We start from the raw sequence: 16,618 nt of genomic DNA, 5'->3' as shown, positions 1-16,618 counted from the left end.
CTTCACATCTTCCGGTCTCTTTTTATCACAACGCAAGTACATTCAAGATTTGTAATTAAAGACAAACATGCAGGATGCAAATGCAGTTACAACCCCCATCTCTACTAGTGGTTCTCTCAAATTATCGGATGGAAGTCCTGCTACGGAACCCACTCAATACCGCCAAGTTGTTGGCTCTTTACAATACTTAGCTCTCATGCGTCCAGACATCTCATTTGCTGTCAACAAATTATCACAGTTTATGCAGCAACCATCTACTCTACACTGGTCTGCGATCAAGAGACTTCTACGATATCTTAAAGGGACCCTAAATCATGGACTCTTTTTCCGTAAACACTCTCCACTTCGTCTTCATGCCTTTGCCGATGCTGATTGGGCAAGTAACCTTGATGATAGAACATCCACATCGGGGTATATCATCTTCCTTGGTGCTCATCCAATCAGTTGGAGTTCTAAGAAGCAAAAGACAGTCGCTCGGTCTACAACTGAAGCTGAATACCGTGTCATTCCCGCTACCACTGCAGAACTCAATTGGATCACGAATCTACTCCAGGAACTCAACATCGATTCCACCCTTACAATATATTGTGATAATATTGGAGCTACCTATCTGTGCGCTAATCCGGTATTCCACTCCCGCATGAAACATATTGCTATCGACTTCTACTTTGTACGCGATTAAGTTGTCCGCCGTCAACTTCGTGTTTCTCATGTTCATACGGCTGATCAATTGGCCGACTCATTTACGAAGCCTCTAGCTCGTAAACTTTTTGCATTACATTAGTCCAAGATTGGCCTCCTTGATAGGAGCACCATCTTGCGGGGGCATGATAAGTAGATGAGATTTCCCTACTTGTTTGAGGAAATCTCTCTACTCTGTTGAGGGAAATCCTCTAACCCGTTGAGAAAAATTCTCCCTTCTAACCTATATAAAAAGAAGGGGGATATGTTAATAACAATCAGCTTCTTCTACAACTTGTTTATCTATTTATTTTCTGACAAAATATGGATTTTCGAGAGATCCACTCTCAAAAGCTTCCCTTGTGTGAGGTGATGGTTTCTCATAATCATGAATCATGACATGTTAATCTTATCAGCAAACATGAAATAAAATGTGAAGTAAATATTTGAAGGTAAAAATATATTATATTTTAATAAATAATATATTGACGATCAATCATTATTCAATACTTAATCACCATGTAGAGGACATCTAATCACCATATGGAGGTTGGTCTGATGGGAAAGGGCCATATCACCATTCGCTTGTTTGCACCCATTTGATAACAGTCCAAGAGAGATCGATTAAACCGGTCTCTCTCATGTTGTCCATATGGACAAAATATAAAAAGAGATGTTGGGATAATTAGAGGCAACCCTTTCAATGGACTATGTATAAAAGCTAACCCTTAGCACAATGTCAGAGTCTCTCTTCCTAAAATAAAAAAGCTCGTATTCATTAAATTCTCAACTATTGATTTGAGCATTATAGTGACCGGGTCAAAAAATTCTCTTTACATTAATCTTAATATAGGTAATGCTCCGAAAGATAGACCCTCTACTTGGAGTCCCATTGAACTTTTCTATATCCTTAGTTCAAAACTAAGAGTCCATAATTCTGCTTTACTAACTTTAAAAAAAAAAACTTGTACTATTGCATCATCATTTTCATTTATCTATTTTTAAGGCCATCGATATTATGGGATATATTATTTATTTTATATTCGTTATTTTTATTTTTTTTATTATTTTCTTCAATAGAAAGAAAATACTAAAAATTCTCTTATACATATAATCCTCAAAATTATCCATCATTAAAGATAAAGAGAATTAGTAAAATGACGGATAGAACGGGAAATGTTCTTCTTTCGGCTAGTTGATACACTATATAAATAGTATTGCATGATCATTTTCTATCATAGTTGATAAGGAACACTTAGCATAAGTGTGACCTTCATCTTTAAAAGAAACTATTTTTACGATTTCAATCATAATCTTCAATATGTAAAGGAATAATCTCATCCTCACAAATGATAAGAAACAATAAATATCGGAGTAATTTTAACTGTTGAATTAAAATCAAACGATAAGAACAGTGACTTTGAAAATAATATTCTAACATGAAATATAAATAAATAAATAAATAGATATCGGGCGTCACATCTGATACACCAAACCGATCCAATAAAAAAAGGGGGGCATGTCGGCCCGATACTTGTCAAAGAGCCGAGCCGAAAATACGGCCCAATTCATGAGAGGTCAAAAGATCACTAGGGTCGGATTAGGATCCGATCCAAAATTAGAGCGGGACTTGTATATAAGGTCCGACCAAAAACCGATACCGGATCCATCATCGAGATCCGACATCAACCGAGCGCCAGATCGATGACGTCGTCCCCGCTGCACCAAACATCCTCTCTCTCTCTCTCTCTCTCTCTCTCTCACTCTCTCTCTCACTCTGACTAAATGCTTTGCTTGTGCAAATTCATCGTATATCATAGTCTAACATAGATATCCTTAATCTAGAGGGAGAATATAGTTTCGATCTGGGAACAGTTTTGACTTGAATTCATTGTTTTCTCAAGCAATGAAGATGTTACTTGGATTAAGAGATCAGGGTTGCTGAACCTATACACATTTGCTCTGAAAGCTGTCGTTGAAACGTGTGGCATCGGCTCGTTCTCCTTGTGGTTTCGCTTAAGCAGCACGGTCAAACCTTGGAGTAAAACGCAAGGATTTCAACGCTGGCGGACCATCGGGGAGCGGCGACGCTGAGCTTAGAAACGAGCTTAACGCTTGTCTTCTTCCTGTTCAATTATGTCTTCCCCATGACCTCGATCTGGAGAAATGGGGTTTTGACTTCGATCCGAGACCCCAAACACGCACGACCATGTGTCGAGAGGAGGGATTGGCGGAGAAGCTCTTGGAACCTCGCGTGCTCGGTGGCTCCTTGCGATGAGCTCTCGCTTTGCTCTTTAAACACATGAACTTGCAACAACAGCATCTGGTTCTTCTCCTTGCCCTCATAAATCCAGTCTTGAGCAGGTTTTAGATGCTACGGATGCAAGCAAAATTTAGGAAGGGGAGTTCTGGATGCTCCTCAGGCGTTGCTTTGCCACCATTTGTGTGTGCTGCAGTCTTGTAAGTGTTGTTTCGCGTAAAACCAGCGCTGGACGCATGCAAAGGCAAGTGGTCCGAGTTGACCATATCCGCCGTCCCTAACGGCCCCTTCTTCGGGTCCGCCGCCGTGGCGTACACCGTGTACACGAGCGCTAAGGTGATGACCACCTCCATTACCATGCCTTCCTGCTCGCTCATGCCGGCCACCACGCCATGCATCGGGAAAGCCTGCGGGCAGAATACGACCTCAGTGAAGGGAGACCTCGACAGGTGATCGATGGACACATGGGGTGGTAGAGTATGCAACGTGGTTTACTGATAGGGAAAATAACAAAGCTGTGAACTCGTCCCATCACCTGAGCTAAGGAAGCCACCTAAGTAAAGGCATGGGTGACTCATGCTAATCCTTTGCGGCCACCGACAAGAAAATAGTCCACCAGCTCCTGTCCGTCTCTACCCTCGGAAAAGGTCAACAAGTTCCACTTCCCACCTTAGTCTTTAACCACAGCTAAGGGAACACCCACACGCCTTAAAACCAAGCAGTATTGTTCAACACTCACACAGGAGACCATCCCCTGCTTATTTCAGATAGGCTAAGAGTCCTAGCAAAGTATATCATCACAATTATCCTCTGAATGATGCACTAATCGGTTACCGGTATCAATGATCCCTAGGCTGGGTAAGGGACACCTTAATCCATCATTGGCCTTATGTCATCGATCGCTTAGGTATAAAACATAAACCCTCAAACCAAATAGGGGCAAGCAGGCTCTATCTAAGCTCTTTGGAACTCTACTAAGCCCCATCCACTTACTCTTCTGACTTGAGCATCGGAGGGGGTCGATCGAGATATCCTCTCAAAGTCAATTGCTTGTGCAGGACATAGTTGTGTCTAAGGAGCACCACAGAGCAATGCTAAATGTTTTTAGGACGCACCTCGGGATGACCTTGAGCTTTCTCTAATAGATAAGTTGCTTCATGAGATGATTGTGGATCAATCGCTAATAGCTTGCAACACCTCGAGAATCCACCTGCCACGTCGGATGTCTGCTCGGGTCGCCTCTCCCACCCTGGCATGGGTTCGTAGGATGAATCTGCTCCTTTGAAACCAAACTAGACTGTGTTGACTTTCAAATCAATGACACTTAAGGCAACAACACTTACCATGCCCTCGTTGATAAACTTGAGGAGGAGGCAAGCGATGGTGGAGTCGAGAAGCTAGGCAATCCAAAAGAAGACACTGGTGAGGATGGTGATGGGGTCACCCACGGCTAGCCCAAAAGTGAAAACCAGGTTAAGGTGGCCACCAAAGATGTTGACCATCATGGAAACGCCGACAAAGAGGGACAAGCCATGCGCAAGGGCCACCGCGACCATACTCGTTGGATCTAGCGTTGCATTAGATATCAACTTGCTGAATCTTAGATTTTGATAATGAAATCAATTAATGAGTTTATGGACTTATATACTTTTGAGACAAGTGATGCAGGAAATACTTCGATCATGGACTTGAATCATCAAAATATAAATTATAGAAGTAAGAGAACCAGACATTGTGCTAGGAAAAGTATCATGTTGAAAATTAGACATCAAGTCAGAGAATTGATCGACATGTTGAAGATTAGACTTCATACTATAAGTTCGGACATCGTGCTGGAAGGATCGAGTATTGCACCAAAAGACCGAATATCATTGGAAAGTTGACATGCCAATAGATCTGGTGATATGCCAAAGGAAATAACGATATACCAGAGGTTTAGACGAAGTATCAGAATATCGGATGGTATGCTTGAATGACATACAACATGTTGAAAGCTTCATAATTATGTCAAATATATGGTTAGATTGTTAATGTCTTGATCGAGGTCTTTTTGGGTCAAATTGAGTTGATATAAAGCTGAAACCATACCAACTTATTAAGGAACTCATTGAGCTTAGATCAGGACTTAATTGGGCCTATTAAAAGGTCAAGTCGGTGACCTAAAGTAGACCTGGGCAGTGGTAATACTAGGTTCAAGCTATAGTACTACTTGAGTCAATCGAATTGTTTATGCTTTTTTGATGGTTTCAATGGTAGTACCACTTAGGGCGACAGTAGTATCGCCTAGATCGATGATAGTACTATCAAAGCCTTAATTTATGGTCCTATTATAATAGTAGCACCGTCAATAGCTAAAAATTTCAAGAATTTAAACTTTTAGTTTTGAAGTCTTTTGGGGTTTATAATATAGTTTATAAATATATTTATTTGATAGAGTACAAATTCTTAATTATAAAAGTATTATAAACTCTCTATTTAAAAAGTGTTAGAGTCTTTTTTTTTTTTTTTTGTTAAGTTTAGAGATTGAGAAATCTTATAAAAGAGAGAGTGTAACTTCTGAAAAAAAAATATACGTTTAATTGATTACTATGTGAAGTGGACTCTCACGATGCTTTAACACAGTTCTGCAAATAACACAGTTCTGTAAGGTATACTTATTGTTGTACCTCTTAAATCAATTAATGTTATCAAACAGATAAGTGCTCTGTTAATCCGCATCCACCACCGACACATTTGTGTCGTGATAATTACTATCGATTGCTGAAACTGTCATGTTTTGCTGCTTGTGTAGATCAATAACGATTGGACTATGACTCGAAGAAACTGCAGAGCTATGTGAAGGAGAAATCCTTCTTGATCTCAGAAAGAGTAGCTCTTGCTGACCGGATCCGTCCTGCTATCCTTAGCTCCATGGTTGCATTAAAAGACACAACTAAGTAATTGTGTCTCCTGATCTGACATCAGTCGTCCTTGTTGCCTTCTCCTTCCCTTCCCGTTCTCATCTTTTCAGTGAGACACGGTCGATTTGCAGTATAAACAGATGAATGTGTAATTATTATTACTCCCAGCTGCCACCTTTTACTGTTAAAATAGCTACTAGGGTTAGATCATCATACACCATTAGTATGTCTAGGGAACATGAACTTGTTGGAACATTGCATGATGTGATTGCTGTACTATCCGCAAGAAAAGCATGCGTGTAGACTATTCTTAGATCATCGTGCATCAAAGGTTGGATGCACGACTAAATAACTCAAGGTCTTGTATCACATCGATGTCCAATCCCATTTGTGTTAGTCTGTCTTATATGATTTAAAATCTAGACATACAATTGACACGAAGATTATCCATTCATATGGTGAGATAAAATATATTTCTTTTAGCACGGAATGCTTATCAATAACTAGCTGCATTTTCTGTAGCAAGCGTCACCGATAAGAAGTCAGACACTTGAATTGATAGAAATGAGAGAGGAATTTTATTTGACCTACTATCTCTCTTGTCCAATGAGATTTCTGGGGTGACGCATGATGTCCTTTTTTTTCTATTTTTTAATGTAAGTGAAGAAGATGAGAGTTTAATGCAGAATGAATTCTTGAGCGTCCAATTTCCTTTGTTGCACGTTACATCTCAGAACCATCGATTCAACACATCCACCAATCCGTGGTCGGAGCACTGTGACAGCAACAGCATATATACATAATAAGGAGATAAGATGTGGAGCTTTGTCAACCATAAGTGCAAATTTCTAAAGCGAGTGGGAAACAACACGAGTACAATAAAACTTATACAACCATAAAATATTGGTTTCTGACGTGTGAGGAATAATTGAACTACTTAATGGGAGGACATTAAATGGTGGCCACTATGTTCCTGTAGAAGGCAGCAGAAAGACATTTCTTACACATGGAGACTGTCTTGATATTTTGATACGTTGTCATCAGCTGATGTGGCAGAGTCATGGCTTATAATATTGGTCGGATCAGTACATTTCGATGTAAGCATGCAGCGGATAGAATAAGTCTCACTTTCCACTCATCCATTTGTAGTTCGATATATGCTATTGGTACAAAAATTTGACAGCAAATTACTACAATTTTTAAGTACATTGTAAAGTCAAAGTCTCACTTGCAACTCTATCTGCATATGCTACTGTTACAAAAAGGTCACACCAACTACTACAGTTGTCTTCAGTGGTAGGACGATGGCTGATGAGAAGACTGAATCCACTACAAAGAGATAAGCTTTTTGGTAGACAGCAATGGTGGGCAGATTAGTGGCTGAGAAGCAAGACAACCAAGCGAAGCTTCTCTCTCTATAAATGTTGTCGAAGCTGCTACCTGACCAAACCAACCGAGCTGAGAGGTGTTAGTCTTCGTAAGGGGTGTGTGTGTGCGCGCTTGCTTGCTTCGCGAGATGGCCAAATCGAGCTTTCAGCGTATGGGATCGTCCATTCACGTCCCGAGCGTCCAAGCTCTTGCAGCTTCCATCGCAAACCCGGCTGATGTCCCTCCTCGATTCGTCAGGCCGGAAGCCAAGGCTGATCCCGTCGCTAGCGACGGTGAAAGCGAGCTTCCGGTCATCGATTTCTCCAGGCTCCTCCATCACCGTTTCTCTCGGGAAGAGTCTGCTAAGCTCCACCACGCCTGTGCAGACTGGGGCTTCTTCCAGGTCAGTCGATCTACGGATCGAAACCGTGTGATCGATAGCTGCAACATAACAAATCGTTGATGCTGACTAACAGTTGATAAATCACGGAGTTCCCGATCAAGCGATGGAAAAGATGAAGGCTGATATAGTAGAATTCTTTAAGCTTCCCTTGGAAGAGAAGAAGGCATTTGCGCAGTTGCCGAACAGCTTGGAAGGTTACGGCCAAGCCTTCGTCGTGTCTGACGACCAAGAGCTGGACTGGGCGGACATGCTGTACCTCATAACTCGACCACTCCAGTCGAGGAACATCGATCTCTGGCCAGCTCAACCTCTCACTTTCAGGTTTATCTCGATTTCTTGTGCTGTCATCTACTCAGCGGTTAAGCTACGTACTTATTACGTACATGACGTCCTTTGCTGCCGCTTCATGCCGTCAGAGACTCTCTCTCTTGCTACTCCATGGAGCTGAAGGGCGTGGCAGGAACTTTGCTGGAGGTGATGGCGAAGAATCTGGGGGTCGTACCGGAGGAGTTCTCTACTATATTTCAGGACCAACCGCAGGGAGTGAGGATCAACTATTATCCCCCATGTCCAAGGGCTGACGAGGTGTTGGGCCTCTCGCCACACACGGACGGCAGCGGCTTGACGTTGCTCCTACAGGTGAACGACGTTGAAGGACTCCATATCAGGAAGGGGGGGAATTGGTTCCCGGTGAAGCCACTCCCCGGCGCTCTCATCGCTAACATCGGTGATATCATCGAGGTCATTAACTCGACTCAAACTAGTCAGAATTAGCAATCAAGTGCGATACTAATTCAATTCAAAAAAAATTTGTTTATCTCAATATTTACTAATGTAAAATTATTATTATTATTTTTTAATCTTTTCTTACGTATAAATTATTTTCTAACAAAAACAAAAGACTTTCGGAATAGATATTGAGCAACGGTGTATACAAAAGCATCGAGCATCGAGCGATAATAAACGCCAATGAAGAGCGCCTCTCGATCGCTACCTTCCATGGGCCAAGAGAAGATTCGGTGATTGGTCCTCTTGCAGAGATCGTGAAGGGATACAAGCCGAAGTATGTTTCGATGAGCTACAAAGAGTTCATGAAAGCTTACTTCTCCACAAAACTGGAAGGGAGGAGACTTATGGAAAGCCTCAAGTTATAAAAGTCTCTAATGTTAGAAAGTTCATGATGTGTTGCTTGAACTTAATAATAAGTGTGTTTCGGGATAATGCTATCTACTTTATCGAAGTATCAAATAATCACCTAGTGTTGTGTATATGAATCTTTGTATATTTAAAGTGTGTTGATTTCATATTAGTTTCTTCTCTTAATTTCTTTAGTAACATCATCATCCATCAAAACTTGGTCTAAGCTTTAAAAATACTTCACATGAGAAACACTCTAAAAATAATAATTATTTGATGACTTTAACACTTGTTGATAGAGATGAAATTGTTATCAATTTATAGATTCCTCATACCCCACTCTCTCTCTCTCTCTCTCTCTCTCTCGAGCTCAATCATATCAAGAATGACCAAACCCCTATGCGATAAGAAATGATCTAGTCATCAAGCATCGGATGCCCAGCCAAGAGAAGATAGAGATTTCTTTCCTCCAACCACGACAAACATGGCTTTGCGAGAGATACTCTCTCAAAAGCTTCCCTTGTGTGAGGAGAGGTGATGGTTTCTCGTTATCATGAATCATGACATGTTAGTCTCAGCAGCAAACATGAAATAAAATATAAAGTAAATATTTGATAGTAAAAATATATTATATTTTAATAAAAAATATATTGATGATCAATCATTATTCAACACCTAATGACATTTAATCACCATGTGCAGATTGGTCCACTGGAAAAGGTTCATATCATTATTCATTTATGTGTCTCCATTGACAAAAGTCCAAGAGAGACCATTCGAGCTTATCTCTCTCTTGTCGCGCATGTGGACAAAATATAAAAGAAGACATTGAGATAATCAAAGGCTGCCTCTCAGTAGACTAAGTATAAAAAGTAACCCCTAACATTATTTCGAGGTCTCTCTTAAAAAAAAAAAAAACTCATATCCATTAAGTCCTCGATTATTAACTTAAGTATAAGAAGAATCAAATCGAAAAATTTTCTTGATATAAAAAAGCTCATACCCAAGAGATTGACCCTCTATCTCAAAATCATATCGGAATTTCTTCAAAACCATTAAAGAGCCATCTTAGACTTTTTAATGTCCTTAAATTCAAAACTAAGGGTCCATAATTCTACATTACAACTTATAAAAAAAGCTTAAAATACATTTAAAACATCGATTTGTACGATTGCACCATCACTTCCATCTATCTATTTTTAATACCATCGACATGATAGGATTTATTATTCATATTATATCCAATGTTTTTTTTTCTAATTATTTCTTCAATAAAACTAAAATACTAAATATTCTCTTATACGTATAATCCTCATAATTATCCATCATAAATTATAAAGGGAAGTAGGATAATGATGGATATGACGGGAAGGGTTCTTCTTTTGGCTAGTTGATACAATATATAAATAGTATTTTATGATCATTTTCTTTTGTAGTTGCTAAGGAACACTTTGAATAAGTGTTACCTTCATCTTCAAAAGAGACTATTTTTCTGATTTCAATCATAATCTTCAATCACAAATGATAAGAAATAAATAAACAAATACTGATTAATTTTAACTGTCGAATTAAAATCAAACGATAAGAACTGTGACTTTGATAATAATATTCTAACATAGAATATAAATAAATAAATAAATATCGGGCATAACATCCAATACACCAAACCCATCCAATAAAAGAGGGGGGCATGTCGGCCCGATACATGTCAAAGGGCCGAGCCGAAACTACAGCCCAATTGATGAGAGGTCAAACGATAACTAGGGTCGGATCTCAATCAGTAACAATGAGGATCCGATCCAAAATTAGAGCCGGACTTCCGACCAAAAACCGATACCGGATCCATCATCGAGATCCGATATCAACCGAGCGCCAGATCGATGACGTCGTCCCTGTTGCACCAAACTTCCTCTCTCTCTCTCTCTCTCTCTGACTAATTGCTTTGCTTGTGCAAATTCATCGTATATCGGAGTCTTAACATAGATATCCTTAATCTAGAGGGAGACTATAGTTTCGATCTGAGAACAGTTTTGACTTGAAATCATTGTTTTCTCAAGCAATGAAGATGTTACTTGGATTAAGAGATCAGTGTTGCTGAACTTATACACATTTGCTATGAAAGTTGTCGTTGAAATGTGTGGCATCAGCTCGTTCATTAACATTTCTTGTGGTTTCGCTTAAGCAGGACGGTCAAACCTTAGAGTAAAACGCAAGGATTTCAACGCTGGTGGACCATCGAGGAGCGGCGACGCTAAGCTTAGAAACGAGCTTAACGCTTGTCTTCTTCCTGTTCAATTATGTCTTCCCCATGACCTCGATCTGGAGAAATGGGGTTTTGACTTCGATCCGAGACCCAAACACGCACGACCATGTGCCGAGAGGAGGGATTGGCGGAGAAGCTCTTGGAACCGCGCGTGCTCGGTGGCTCCTTGCGATGAGCTCTCGCTTTGCTCATTGAACACATGAACTTGCAACAACAGCATCCGGTTCTTCTCCTTGCTCAGGTTTTAGATGCTATGGATGCAAGCAAAATTTAGGAAGGGGAGTTCTGGATGCTCCTCCGGCGTTGCTTTGCCACCAATTGTGCGTGCTGCTGTCTTGTGAGTGTTGTTTGGTGTAAAGCCAGCTCTGGACGCATGCAAACGCATGTGCTCCGAGTTGACCTCATCCTCCGGCACACGTGGAATGCTTACGTTGGATGCACGCTTCGCCCACACATGCGACTTCCCCCCATGGCCTCAGACAACTCCATCCGAATCTACCCGACGGCCACCTGCCCTGTGGTTGGAGGCAACCATGTGGCCCCCAGATGAAACAACATTAGATGTCCCTTCTCCCGTGGATAGAATAAAAAAACGAAGCTGGTAAAACTTCATCACGTGCAAGTCATATGAGTCAGCACGAGGGAGCACGTGCATGATTCCGTCTCCCTCCTCGGGATCCCCGTACGCCTCGCGTGATTCAATGCCCTTCTTTTGGCAGATTCGAGATGCGTCGTTTATGAGAGGAGAGAGAGGGAGCCGAAGACACCCACAGGCACAGCTGGCCCCGCTGGCTCGTCAACGACGAGCGAGGCAGCGGGACCCAACAGCAAGCATCGCATGTGGGTACGCGACCGGGGATCTGGTGGCTCCTGTGTCTAGCCCGAGCACCCGGGCAGGGAAACACTGCCTTCTTATTGGTCAGCGCCTCATCTGTCGGCCGACAGGTTTCCACGTGGCAGTCGCCTGTTAGCCTCCTCTCACCGGAACGAGATGACTGGAGTCATTTACAGGGCGCATTGCTTCGGTTGACGCAATGCCTGCATCCAAATTGTACAGGCGATCAGGTAAAACGATTCTTTCATCCTTCGTTCATCTCGGAACGCACAAGTGAATTGTCAGCCTACATTTGCGAATCATCCACTCTATTGAGATGTCGGGATTCGTTTCGGACGTGTACGTTGCTCGATTATTATCCCTGGAGATTTCGTTAGCTTGTTGTACGCCTGAAGTCAGCAGAAAACAAGGAGGAGGCCGCAGGCGACCGGTAATTTAGACTGAAGGAGAAGAGTAACAGGAAAAGTGACTGCGGATAAACTTCGCTGTCATTTACTCATTAATGCAGCCAGCCGGGTGTAGAGTAATGATGTGTGAGCCCAGCAAGTAGCTCATAAAAAGACAGCATAATGACAGTTGGTTGGCGTTTCTGTGTTAACACGGTAAATAAATTTGGAACCTACGGCGAAGTGACATAAGAAGCTCCAAGAAAATTTTTCCTAGGGAGGTCCACGAAAAACATGGTGTGCAGTTTCCACCAGCGGCCTACTCTGACATGAGTGAGCCTACGAAAAAGCAAAAGTTACTCCCTCGCAGGCTCAAACGGGGAGAGCATCTGGGAGGAGATGATGAACCCACCCTGGACCGATACCAGTGTCACGGTGCTCTTCTCTCTCTTCAATGTGAGGAGGACTGTACTGGTTCATCTCACGAGTCTGCTGATTGATCTCGCCCTGAGCAGTTCCCTCAGGAGAGGTAAACGCATCTATTAAACAATGGTTTTACTCACTGGGTGAGCATCGATCACGTCATACATGCACCGAAGTCACCGGGTAAGCTAGCAAGGGGGGGATGACGGTGAAAAAATATGCATTGGCCTCGAAATGGGTGAACTATATATTCCAGCTCTTGCGTACTCTAGATTCTAAAAGACGAGGCCGGATTAACATATGCCCCAATCACATGGGCGAAGGAAGGATGGATTTACGCGAGAGAGAGTTGAATGACGGACGAATGGCTTCAGAGGGAGGGGAGAGCGGTAGAATATAAAGAGAGCAGGGCGTGGGGGGTGGGGGAGGGGGAGGGGTAAAGGATGAGGACTTGAGGATTGATCGGGTGCAGAGAGCACATGAGCCACGTTGGTGTCAATGTCTTCCATAATGCAAGTGCCTCGTCGCTTGTATAATGCCCTTGTTTCGTTTCCATCATCGCCACCAGCACCATCGTAGGAAGCGGAGCGGAAGCAGCGTCCTTTCTTTGCATTAATGGCGTGGGAGTGGGAGAGGACGCTGGGTATGGAGTTGGGAATGGGGATGGGAGATACTTCCTCTACTACGTCAGCTGCTGTTGCGCAACCGGAAGGTGCTGCTTCTTCTCCAGCGTATCTATCTGGTGCTCCAGCCGCCGCTGACACCGTCCGCGTCGACGACGTCCTCGACTTCTCCGGTCACCACATCTTCCCCGACTTCGGCACCGCCGCCACAACCGACGTCCAATTCTTCGCACCGACTAACCCCTTCTCTGCCGACGCAAGCCAGCCATTGCCTGCAGAAACGAACTCCTCGTCCGATTTCCAATGTCTCCAAGCTTCTTTCGACTTCTATATTCCGGTAATTAAGCACTGGTACAATTCCCCAAAGATGTTCGTCTCTCCCTTTGCCTAATGTTTGAGGTTGGGTTTATTTCTCCTTGGTTGCAGCGCGAAGAGGAAGCAGAGCTGGAATGGCTTTCGCAGTTTGTAGAGGACTCGTTCTCGGACTTCCCTTGCCAGTACACCAGCCTCGCCGCCCCCTCCGACGACAGCCACCCCCGCGTGGACCAATGCATCAGCAGTCGCGCTGCTAGAAGCAAGCGGTCCAGGACCAGCAACCCTTCCGCTGTTTGGTCCTCGTTAACACCGCCGCCGCAGCCATCGCCGTCTTCCTCATCCTCGTCCTCTGATCTCCCGTCTTCGCTACCAACTTCGATTGGTGCTAAGAGCATTAGCAGCAGCAGCAGTAGTGGTAGTAGAGGAAAGAAAAGTGGAGGAGGAGAGGGAGGTGGGGAGGGAGGAGGGGTGCGGCGGTGTACGCACTGCGCGTCAGAGAAGACGCCGCAGTGGCGGACGGGGCCGCTGGGGCCGAAGACGCTGTGCAACGCGTGCGGGGTGAGGTACAAGTCCGGGCGGCTGGTGCCGGAGTACCGGCCCGCGGCGAGCCCGACCTTCGTGCTCACCCAGCACTCCAACTCTCACCGCAAGGTCATGGAGCTCCGCCGCCAGAAGGAGTTCCTCTGCCTCCGCCACGAGAACCAACCGTCCCCTTCTTCCGCCGCCGCCGCCGCTGCAACGAGGCCGGAGCTCCTCCTCGATGACTACAGCGTCTGCTGACACCACAGCCCGCTGCCCCCGTCTCCGCTGTTGCTACTTCTTTAGAATCTTTCGTCTAAAAATCAAGACTGCGTTCATCGAACGGTTGGAATTCTAATGGCACGGCACGTGACGCTATCTGGAAGAGAAGAAGTAACCTTCTCTGGCACGTTATGTATGATACTGGTAGGAGGGCACAGACGAGGGCTACGGGTTGTAACATGTAACTTGTATTGCAACTACTTTCAACGTTGTGATGATTGCTTTTTGGATGAATGAATAAAAGTTATCATTCAGATTACTAAGTCCAACTCCGAAACTATTCCATAACTATTTCCCATCACCATAGTATTAGGGAAAGACTGACAATTACAGATGCAGTAAGATCTCCTTAGGAGTACCCAAAAAAAATTCATCTCCATGAGTTGAACATGTAGATTATTAATGTTGGTTTGTGATATATTAGATAAACTTAGACCATGTGATGCGTTAATTCATTATGGGATAAAAAAGTTGGAATATTTAGGTTTTAGAGGTTAAAAGAAGGGCCCAGTGTAGCATATTTAGGACATAGATGATAGTGGAGGTAGAACCTGCCGACACACGCTCTATGCCACTACAACCAAACCTTAATGAGTTAGATCCCACTTATATTTAAGATGGGGTCATCGGAAAAGTATGTTGGACTTGAGTTTAGGGTGCGTGTTGGTAGGTTTTGCCGACATGTCTAACATGACATCTTGTACCACATAGAGAGGAAACTAAATTTTTATTTTTATTAGAATAGATTTTGATTATCCGAATTGATTTGCATCTAATCTAATTTTTTTCCCCAGTCAACCTAAAAATGAAGTTTGTTAAGTGAAATGAAGTTTGTGGAGCGGTATCCTAAGTCTTATAAAATTACATAAGAGGTACTTTCAATAATGTCCCTTTAAAACTTAAGCCAATCAAAAAATTGAACAAATCAAACTTAGGCCATTCAGTATGTTGAACCGTTCTCGATACTCCTTGTATAGTAAGGATTAAGAACAATTATGCTTGATCATTATGTAGTTCATGGAGACATGGTGTCTGGCTATAACTATTATTAACTTATGCTAAACTTAAGATTATACTATCCTTCTCCACATGGCATTCATCGGGTATAGTTATTTAGCTTCACTTTATAAACAATCAATGTGATGCTGAATAATCAGCCAACTGGCTCTAACATGTCGACCAGCCAAGTGGCTATAATATGTCAATCAAGTGAAACCTAATGGTCGATTGTGTGAAGCTGTGTGTCTTCCACATGTCTTCGATGTGTCAACCACATGAAGCCCACTCATCAATTTCGTCAAACTAATGTACCCTCCACAAGGTATTAACGTGTAGAGGGTATATTAACCTGACGTGCCCTCTATATGGCATCAACAAATTGATCGTGTGGAGTCATCTCGTCCACCATATGGCTTCATGGAATCGAACAGACGGCCCGGCAACTCGATCCCATGCAGTTGAGTTGTTGAGATGGTGTGGACGCATCACCTGCGTCATTATTCTCGTAACACCTTAAAAAGAGAGGTCTCGAGAGTTCAAGATTTGTATGTACATTAATTAACACAGATATTGGTTAGTGGACAATCTACCAAAACCAACTTCTCAATAAATTGTTTTTTTAATACCTGACAGAAAGCTAACGAAACTCACATTCTGAGTTGAGCTGCACATAAGAGGTATAAGATCTCAATTGAGATGACAAGGCTCTGTCCCCATCCTAAGCCTATGACTCCTATGAGATTGGTTCCCAACAGGATTTTGTAGGTGTAGATGGACTTCAGCGACTAGACAACCTAGTGGAGCAGGTTTCTTGATGAAGGGCTGTCTCATATGGTAAAGCTCCCTACAGTCCACCTATGATTGTCTTGAAAAGAAAAATACTAGGAGGATCAAAGGACTAGCATACAGTACAATTCGTAAAGTTTTCTTTTTTTCGAAGTACAATTCGTAAAGTTCAATCTCATGAAAGTGCATGCAATATGGCAAGCAGCAATTTCAGTACATGGCCTGTGATAAAGTACGCAAAATAGGAAACCAAAATTGATCGCGCCTATAGCATTTAGTATTACTCAGCAGGTGGAATCACTGTGAACATATGCGAGGAAGTGAAATATGCATATAAGAATGAAAAATATGACCATGTCAGTCATGAAAGAATATGTTAAGTTGAGAGTAATTATAACAAAGGTGAAATCATGATGACAAAGGTGAGACTAAATATAA

General features: G+C 42.7%; 2 protein-coding genes across 3 annotated transcripts; both read left to right on the top strand.

Moving 5' to 3' along the window:
- The first annotated feature begins 7,226 nt into the window (after positions 1-7,226).
- On the top strand, positions 7,227-8,921 carry LOC103970392 (2-oxoglutarate-dependent dioxygenase 11). 2 transcript variants are annotated; one of them, XM_065174585.1, is made up of 4 exons: positions 7,227-7,612; positions 7,686-7,933; positions 8,029-8,353; positions 8,514-8,730. In XM_065174585.1, the coding sequence occupies exons 1-4, from the start codon at positions 7,358-7,360 to the stop codon at positions 8,583-8,585; spliced, it is 900 nt and encodes a 299-aa protein (XP_065030657.1). In that variant the 5' UTR covers positions 7,227-7,357; the 3' UTR covers positions 8,586-8,730. The 2 variants fall into 2 exon arrangements, with proteins under 2 accessions (XP_065030657.1, XP_065030656.1); XM_065174584.1 differs by having other exon boundaries at positions 7,229-7,612; positions 8,527-8,921.
- A 4,156-nt stretch (positions 8,922-13,077) lies between these two features.
- On the top strand, positions 13,078-14,654 carry LOC135652899 (GATA transcription factor 4-like). The gene is made up of 2 exons (XM_065174218.1): positions 13,078-13,616; positions 13,706-14,654. The coding sequence occupies exons 1-2, from the start codon at positions 13,272-13,274 to the stop codon at positions 14,372-14,374; spliced, it is 1,014 nt and encodes a 337-aa protein (XP_065030290.1). The 5' UTR covers positions 13,078-13,271; the 3' UTR covers positions 14,375-14,654.
- Positions 14,655-16,618: the final 1,964 nt, after the last annotated feature.

This window comes from Musa acuminata, chromosome BXJ3-11, assembly GCF_036884655.1.
Source record: "Musa acuminata AAA Group cultivar baxijiao chromosome BXJ3-11, Cavendish_Baxijiao_AAA, whole genome shotgun sequence".
In the NCBI taxonomy this organism is placed as follows: Eukaryota; Viridiplantae; Streptophyta; class Magnoliopsida; order Zingiberales; family Musaceae; genus Musa; species Musa acuminata.
The sequence above is the reverse complement of the archived record's forward strand: the minus strand, read 5'-3'. Positions and strand labels throughout refer to the sequence as shown.

What these genes read in the sequence shown, in the direction of transcription:
- LOC103970392 (XM_065174584.1), top strand. Translation starts at nt 7,358, where the DNA reads ATGGCCAAATCGAGCTTTCAGCGTATGGGATCGTCCATTCACGTCCCG. An exon ending in CAGACTGGGGCTTCTTCCAG is followed by an intron (nt 7,613 to 7,685) that starts GTCAGTCGATCT and finishes GCTGACTAACAG; the next exon opens with TTGATAAATCACGGAGTTCC. An exon ending in GCTCAACCTCTCACTTTCAG is followed by an intron (nt 7,934 to 8,028) that starts GTTTATCTCGAT and finishes TCATGCCGTCAG; the next exon opens with AGACTCTCTCTCTTGCTACT.
- LOC135652899 (XM_065174218.1), top strand. Translation starts at nt 13,272, where the DNA reads ATGGCGTGGGAGTGGGAGAGGACGCTGGGTATGGAGTTGGGAATGGGG. An exon ending in CTTTCGACTTCTATATTCCG is followed by an intron (nt 13,617 to 13,705) that starts GTAATTAAGCAC and finishes CCTTGGTTGCAG; the next exon opens with CGCGAAGAGGAAGCAGAGCT.